This window comes from Molothrus aeneus, chromosome Z (genome assembly GCF_037042795.1).
Source record: "Molothrus aeneus isolate 106 chromosome Z, BPBGC_Maene_1.0, whole genome shotgun sequence".
Lineage (NCBI taxonomy): Eukaryota > Metazoa > Chordata > Aves > Passeriformes > Icteridae > Molothrus > Molothrus aeneus.
In genome coordinates this window covers 46687532-46696313 of record NC_089680.1, presented here as the reverse complement: position 1 = coordinate 46696313, position 8782 = coordinate 46687532, and the positions used below count along the sequence as shown (strand labels likewise).

General features: G+C 47.6%; 1 protein-coding gene across 1 annotated transcript; it reads right to left on the bottom strand.

Annotated features, from left to right (window-relative positions):
- Positions 1-884: 884 nt before the first annotated feature.
- XPA (XPA, DNA damage recognition and repair factor) lies at positions 885-7949 on the bottom strand. The gene is made up of 6 exons (XM_066569600.1): positions 7697-7949; positions 7190-7318; positions 5024-5129; positions 3301-3466; positions 2547-2664; positions 885-1111 (listed from the first exon to the last, which is right to left on the bottom strand). Exons 1-6 carry the CDS (start codon positions 7866-7868, stop codon positions 963-965), a joined length of 840 nt encoding a protein of 279 aa, XP_066425697.1. The 5' UTR covers positions 7869-7949; the 3' UTR covers positions 885-962.
- Positions 7950-8782: the final 833 nt, after the last annotated feature.

Genomic DNA, 8782 nt, shown 5'->3' with positions numbered 1-8782 from the left:
AGCACTCCAGCCATGGGAGTCATCCCACCACATTTCTGTACTGGCAAATATGTCATGGTTTTCCTATTGAAAATTTCAGTTCTGCACAGCCACAGTGGCCAAGGCTAACAAAGGAAGTCTCCAGAGACTTCCCTGGAATCTGCCATATTTACAATGGTAAACAAATGTAGAGCCACACATGATCCTTTACTTCATAACATGTTCCTTCACTTCAGTAATTGCCACATGCATTCCCCAACAGCTGCATGAATGAGAATTTAAAATTTAAACTTTCAAGTAAATTCACTCTACTGAAAGAAAACATCATTCATGTGCATTTAGAAGTTCTGCCATGGAATGCTACTTCCCTCTTGCCCCAAGGACAGGTCTTGACCCTTGCCTTGGTCTCTGCTTCAAAAGTTGGGAAGAAAAAAAAAAAAGAAAAAAAAGATGTAGAGAATGCATCTAAGGATCTATCCTGCAAAATACAGTAAATATATGTCAGAACCTCCCAAGAAAGCAGGTAGCTTTCCTTTTCAAAGAGAATTCTCCTTTATGGAATTGTGTATCCAAGCCAAAGGAGAACCTATGTCATTATATGGCCTCCCACCACAAGAAGTGCTGCTCTATCAGCCCTCTGCCTGCCCATGACCAGGAACTGCAAACCAGACAATGGTTAGAAAATAAAGAGCCTTCCTCCTCATGGATGCAGAAAAACCGCGGGAAGCTCAGTTCAATTTCATCAGTGCATCAAGTACAAAGATACAAACTTATCCTTTGACCAAGAAGATACCAATTGTTGAACTGTTGCTATATTCTACCCTCAGATCTAGCTTAAAGGCCAAAGCCTTCACAGAGCTTCTTGCAACTGAAAAATATAATGCTTCACAGAATTTGGCAACAGGTTGTTCATAATTAGCATTTATTTGACTTTAATACAAAATACTGTTAAAAACAAAGTAAAATTAAAAAATAGGTTAACACTACATCTTCTCGTAAGTTAATTCATGGCCACATACAGTGCATGTCTTTTTATATGTATCTTCATCAATGTTTTCTTCTGGTCCATATTCATGTTCATGGATACTGGCTTGTTTCTTCCACAAACTACTCCTCACAGCACGGCGGAGTTCTGGTAAAAAATACAAGAAAATTTTAAGATTTTAATGAATCTTAAATAGCATTCAATAAAACTCAAGCTAACCAGCTTCCTGAGGCCTACAGATGACAATATGCTTGCCGCCTGTCTTCCACAAGGGCTGGGAAAGAATCTGCTCTTGCAAGAACAAGCTCTGACTTGCCTTGCAATCCTCACCTTGTTTGCATATTTTAAAGGCCAAGAACTACACTGTCATGGGATCTCATAGGCAAAGATTTTCCATCTGGACTAAAGACAAGTTGCTTGCTGCTTTTTCACACAAAGCCATTCAAAGTTATCCAAAAAGGGTCGGTGGAACGTAAAGGAAAAGTTTTTATAGAACACCTCATTTATTTTACATGACCAAGAAAGAGTCATTTTCATTCAGGTCACAGTAAGCCTCCCAAATGACTTGGCATTCTCTAAGCTTTATGCCCAATAATATGAGTTGCCTCTGCAGCATCCGCAGTGAAATCTGCGGGTTCTCTAGAGCGCACAAGCTGGCAGCAGGGCCAAGATATTATCCGGATGTTGCAAGCGGGTGGCAAGAATACTGAACAGCAAAATGTGGTCACATTTTGAGCCAAGCCATTCAGGCTGCAAACTTTGTCACGTTAAGGCCTGTGCTTGCACTGAACTCTGGCATCTCGGCTACAGTCTGCTGCCAGTCCTTCAGTGCGCACAGCATCAATGGCCCAGACAGGGGTTGTTTGTGCAATCCCAAGTTCTGCCTCCTTCAGACAGCCCTGGTACAGCCAGCCTGGGCTTTCTACCCTTGTAACCACCACCCCAAAGCAAAGCATGGATGCTATACGTGGTACAAAAGGTTCCACCCATCAAATACTCCTCTAAATAATAATTTAGAGGAGTAATAATATATAATTATATATATATTATATATATATATATATATATATATATATATATAAAAATAATAATTTAGAGGAGAAAAAAGCCGTAGATCAATTTGCAGTAAAGACAGCAGCTAAGAATACTGTGAACAACAGGAAAACCCATTTTCATTACAGTCATTCCACCTGAAGCCTATCACAGATCTATAACGCACTGCCACAAAAATTAATGTCTTCCACTAGTCAAAAGTATCAGAAGCAATCCATGGCACATTCTGGGTCATACCCAAACATTTGAAAAACACTGTAATGGACCATTGTAATTGATTTCCGTCACATAACGTCCACAGGGCAACAGGGGAATTAAAGCTGGAAGGGACCTCAAGCCCTGCAGTCCAACACTGCCCAAAATAGTCATCTATGAGGTCACACTAGACTGCTCAGGCTCACCCCCAGTCCTGAAAACCTCCATTTTACCACACTGATTATTTCTCAGTAATTTATTCAGATGCAGACACAGGTTTAAACAGAACTGTACTTCCCTTCAGGTACTGGAGTATGTAATTTTAATGCTTTACCTTTAACTTTCTTGTCAAACTTCTTCTGTTTCATTTTCTCTCTGCTATCACGGCGGAGCTCCTTTGCTTCTTGCAATGCTTCTTCACTACCCCAAACTTCAAGTGAACGCTTGATTACCTACAGGATGGACATAAATGCCTTTTTTTTTTTCCTGAAACGATAAAAGTAAACTATTCTAACTTACAAATTTAATTTTTCCCTACACACATATAAACCAACCAATCTTCCTCTGCCTCCCACCTGTCTCTGCTCGTCTCACAAAAGACTGCACTCCTTCCACCAAAGAGGCGACACTGGACTTTAGTATCAGCTGGATGTAACTTGGGAAAGCTTAAACCCAGCTCTAGGTTTGTCCATATTTTACTAAAGCAGTGTGATGGCTATAAAGTACCAAACAAGAAATGCCAAGAGCCCTGGGAAATCCACTTGCCTTTCCTGCTGCCTCTGCAGGCAAAGCTGTGAACACAGCTACAAAGGGCCACACACAGCTGCAGCTGCCCCATGCGCTTCAGAGTAAAACTGAAGGGCCATGTGCTTTGTGACTTGTAATTGTGCAACCCACTAAAGTTCTGCTCAATGAACATCTTTAAAATGCTCTCAAAACCAGACATTTCCACAACTTGGACTGCAACCGTTTAACTATAACAAACTATACATAACACACTTAGCTTTGACAAAATCATTCAGGTACCAAGTGACAACCAAAGCTGTATGAAGGTTAAAAAAGGTCTGAAACACACTAAGTTTCTATACCTGTAGTTTTAAATAAAGTTTCATTTCACCCCATCGTGAATTATGAGGGTTTTTCTTCACAATGAATCTGAGCACTGGTTCCCTCTTGTCTAAGTCACAGTCTTTAAGCAGATACTCTTCTTTTGCTTCTGTCCTTGTTATAAGCTTATGTTTATCTTCAACATCTCTGCAAGATGTAAAATAATGATGAGAAAGCTACACCCTAAAACCACAGGTTATTAACATCTAAGTCCCCATCCCTTCTAACATTCCTGAAATACAGGTAGACCTAATACCCTCAGTTTTATATGCATGCAAATAATTTTGGATTCCAACTGCTTAGCTAAACTCGAGACTAGATTTACTGAAATTAAGCATTTAAAAATTCCCATTTCAGCAGACATAGACTGAGAAGCCTGCTCTTATAGAAAGGCTTTTCTTCTATTTTCTTACAATGAAACTTAAAATTAGTAATTTCAGGTATTCACCTAACTCAGATGCAATCCAACAGCACAGAGGCATGAGCCTCAAATGGTCAAGAAAGAAAGAATGTGTAATGTGAGACAGGTCAGATCACCTGAGAATATACACACTCCATATGGTTCTAGATCTCAGAAACTGATTAGCAACACAGAGCACTTTCTATAATGCAGTACAGTAGGCAGAGAAAGCATAAAAAAGGTTTTAAAGACAGTAGCCTTTACCAGATAATGAAAAACTCTGTAACCACAGCAGCATTTATGAGTTAATGGAAAAAATTACATTTACGCAATCCTGACTGAAGTACAACTTGAATCGCTTGAGCCAAAAGATCTGCCAAACACTAAGTGCTAACAACGGTCATCAAGGAAGTACTGCTGTAAATGTAGCTGTACTAGAATTCAAAGTTCACAGTTACAGCTAATGCACCAAGGACACTCCAGCCATCAGCTACAAGAGCTCAGACCAGACTCCACAAGCTCCAAGCCCTGTCGTTAACATCCTTTTCCTACCTAAGTAACTTCTGAAACAGAACTTTGCCTCCAATATGACTGCGAATTACCTACACCACGTGCACATCCCTAACCACTCCCGGCAGTAAATGGGTAGGCTCCCAGAACAAACTCTGGCTTTTTTTTTCATTCACTCAATTCATTCTTACACACATGGGCAGCTGGCTGCTGCAGTTGGTTTCATTGCCCTGGTTATCTTGATGGCTTTTGGAGCGTTTTCTGTGTTAAAAGATAAGAGCTTGCTCTCCTCTCAAGGTCAAACTCCTGCTTACCTCGCAGGCCAACCAGTAACCTCCTGTGGGGGCTCTGCCCTTTGGCTGCTGTGCTTCCAGCACGCCCATGCTGACCAAAGTACCAACTACACTTGAGCTAAAACACTGGGACCACAAACACTCTCCTAATCCCTGCTCCACTTCAAAGAGTGGGTATTTGTGTTGCATCAGGTTTTCAAACGGCTCCAGTCTGCAGCCAGACATAAATTTTCACACTGACAAACACACCAACTGCTCTCATGACATCCCATTACCATAATGTTGTATGAAATTCCACTGATGTCCCCTATCCTAAGGCAGGCTTATGAGACAATTTGTGATTCAATTCCATAATGGAACTTGCACAGGGTATCAAATTTAATTTACATTTTTTGAAAGTTACTGAAATATGTCTCTCTTGCTGACAGTCTGTAACTCACTGAATTATAGCTAGCAATCTTATGTAAAATAGTGTTTTTCTCTCCTGATTATTTGTAATACCTGCAATTATCACATGTTGCCCAATCAAAGTGCTGCATAAGGTAGGAGTCCATGAATTCTTTGCCACAGTCTCCACAGATGAGATAGTCAAATTCTAGCACGGGTGCTAATAGAAAGAAATATTTTTAAAGGGACTACAATGATAAAAACAAGCATCTAGAATTGGTATTACAGGCAATTTTACTAGAATTCACATAAGCATATTACAAACTAGTTTCACTCTGTCCAAGTTTTTTAGAACAATACAGTACACATCCAAACCCATTACCACACAATTCAATGTCTGTTGGAATGTCTTCTCAAGTTAAGCATTAAGTACTTAACTTCAACATTTAAATGTGTATTTAGCCATTGTTAAAAAAATTCTCCACACTTCTCACGAAGTGCATCAAATCTTCTCCTGCCACTTCCTCTGTTCTGACCCTCCTAAAATATGCCCTGATTTATAGAGGACATGCGAGCAGAAACAGGAGGAAGCAGAGAAGGGATTCAGTTTGAAGAGGGTGGCTAGAGCAGGAAACTACAGGAGCTGCGCTGGCATCATAGTTCTCTCAGCTCTGCTCCAGTTTTTTTCCTAGCTCAGCCACACCTGCCTCTCCCTAAACGAGCTCAGTGGAAGCCTGGGGCAGTTGGCAAGGTTCTTGTCCGTTCCAGCTGGCAGAAACGGAGGTGGATGGCCAGAGAGCTGCTAGGAGTGGAATGGGGATGGAGCTCCACTACAATCCTCTCCCCAAGCCCTCTCAGCACTGCTCCAAGCCCAGACTCATCTCAGCGCCAGCCACTGCTTCTGGCCGCATCCTCAACGGGCGGATCACCTCCAGCGTCATCACCATCTGCTTTTATGTTCCACAGGACACCAAGAAACACCGAATCGGGCAACAACAGCTATAAGGAACATTCCTTGAACAGTAACATCGGAATTCTATCAGAAAATTAACATTTCTATACAGTTTTGAAATCTGAAAGCGAGGCAGTGCTGTGAAATTTTAGGAACACCTGGAGCAGAAGATTAATGGTTAACATACAGCACCATATATTTTAATTGCGTTTGCATTTATAGCAGATCCGATCCAGCAAAGACGACATTTTATGTAAATTCAGTCCTACTAGCGACAGCCGGATGCTCAGTACTTCACAGTCATTTCATACTCTTACATCACATTCCATCATTTAAGGCAGTGCTCCCGAATACGAAGACATTTTATTAAGACAATGACGTTATGAATTACACAGCAAAAAATACGCCCAGTGTAAAGGCATCCCAGATCTACTTAAATTTATTGTTAAAAATTAGCCCATCCAAAGAAGCAGGGCTGCTAATTGTTTACACCGTTAATGAAATCTGGTGCTGATTTCTAACAAAGAGATACACTGCACCAACAGCCCCGCAGCTGATTCAAGCAGAACAAAGCAAGACAAAGACAATCCCAGAGAAGAAAGTCGATCTATTTTGGGACCCTTACTTCTCCATTTGCTTTTTTTGGGGGGGAGAATATCGCAAGGCAATGTGCTGAAATCCTCCACCGAACGATCAGTAACTTGGCGCCAGCACGTTTTATAACGATAAAAGCTGGCACTGCAGCAGCGCTCCGGTCTTGGCACAAACCACATAAATCCCAAAATTCCCACAACCGACGAAGCCGCGAAAATTTACGCTTGTGTCGGTCTTAAAATTTAAATTCCCCGAAAGAAATAATGGAAATAACGTTTATGGGGGAGAAAAAAAAATTAAAATGTGCTATACCCAAGGGCACTGGCTGTGTCCCACTTCCGCGGCTTAAAATTCTTCATTTTTAATTACCGCGCATTTGCTATAGCCGATTTAATGCTGAAAAGAATCGGACGCGCTACTAATCGAGCACGTCCAGAAAAACGTGTGAAGGAGGTAAAGGGATATCAGCAATTAAAATAAAAGAAAAAAAAAAAAAAAAGGAAAAAAAAAAAGGAAAAAAGAAAGAAAAAGAGGGTAAGAAAGGAGAGCAAAAAAAGCCCGGGAAAAAAAAAGGCGCCCATCCATCCCGCCCCGCTGGCGCGGCCGGAGCCGGCTCACTGTCGCCCCCGCGCCTTCCTGCCCTCCCCCGCCAGCCCCGCGCACGCGGCGCCGCCTCCTCCCGCCGCCTCCCCGCCAAACCCCCGCCGCTCCCTACACGTTTTTTTCTGAATTACCGGGTGGGTGCACGATCTTCTCGCCGGCGCCGCGCTCTTCCTTCTGCTCGCTCTCCTCCTCCTCCTCCAGGAAGAATCCCCCTCCCGTGTCCACGACCTTGGGGAGGGCCCGCGCCCGCGCGCCGCCGCCTGCAGGAGCACAAACGAGGCGGGCGCTGCGTTAAAGCGCCGCCGCCGGCAGGGGGCGCGCGCGGCCGCCCCGACCGCGCCGCGCGCGCGAGGCGGGGGGCCGCGCGGAGAGCGCGCGCGTGCAAGAGCCCCCCCCCTCCCCCACACATGTGGGGGGAGGGGGGGCCCCTCGCGCGCCGCGGCGGATTCTCCCCCCCCAACCCCCACCCCGCTCCAGCCACTTTACCGCACCCCCCCCCCCCTTCCCCGCCGCCCCCACCGCCCCACGGCCGGCGGAGCCACCCTTTCCCCACATCTTTCCCCTCTCGAAACCTCCCCCCTAAAAACGAGAAAAAAGGGCGCGGGGACTCGCCCGTTCCGCCGCCGCCGCCATCCGACCTGCGGCAGGGTAGGGCCGGGCCGCCAGCCGCGCCTGCCGCAGTGCCAGCGCCCGCTGCCGGTTCCGCTCGATCTTCGCCAGCGCCGCCGCTGAGAGGTGCGGCCGCTCGCCCGCCGCGGTCGAAACCTTCTGCTCGTGGTCTTGCTCGTGGGCCGGGGCCGCGCCCGCCATGGCGGCAGCGGGAGCGACGGAGCCCCGTGGTCCCCCCCGCTCCGGCAGCCGCTCTCGCCCTTCCCCTCGCCGAGCCGCCGCCGCACTGCGCCTGCGCAGGGCGGGGGGCGGGGGTGGCCACAGAAGGGGCGAGGCCGCCCGCGCAGGCGCGCAGCCATCGCCCCGCCCCTCCTCGCGAGCCGCCAGGGCGGGGGCTCCGCCCCGCCGCCGCCGCGCGGGGCGCGCCGGGAGGGCGCGCGAGGGGGGAGGGGAAGGGGGGGCGCGCGCGGCCAGGCGGCGGGGCGGGGCCCGCGGCCCGCGTGGCGCGCGAGGGTGGGGGGCGGGGGGCGCGCGCGGGCCGGGGTGGGGGCCGGTGTCGGCCGGGGGGGCGGCTGTGCCGGGACCGGGACCGGGACCGGCACCGCGGAACCGGGGAGGGGAAGGGCTGGGGGAGGGGAGCCGATGATGACCCTGCGCTTTCTGCACCGTCCCCCGCCTCGGGCCCGAGCGGCCCCGTGGAAAAAAAAAAAGCCATAAATCCCGCCCCGCCCGGCAGGAATTCCTCAGCAGCGTCACCCAGCAATGCCCCTTTTGTCCGCCCGGCCCGGCCCCGCCAAAGCCCTGCGCGAGGCTGGTTCTCGGCCGGAAACGGCCCCGGCCACGTTTTCTGCCCTGAAAACTCTGCAGGAGCACTCTCCCCACTCCCTGCTCCTCCTGTTCGCGGCCCGCCGCGTCCCAGCCTCGCTCGGCACGGGCAATAAGCGCTTTCCTAACAAAATCCCCGTCCTGCCCTTAATGGTTTCACGTGTTCCGTGCAAGGGAGGACAAATGGAGGCTGCAGCCTCCCTTACTGACGAGGGACGCGCAAATGGCTTTGTCATGCAAATGTGGCTCTAAGCCACTTTCATATAAAGCCACTTAATGCCGAGCAGCCA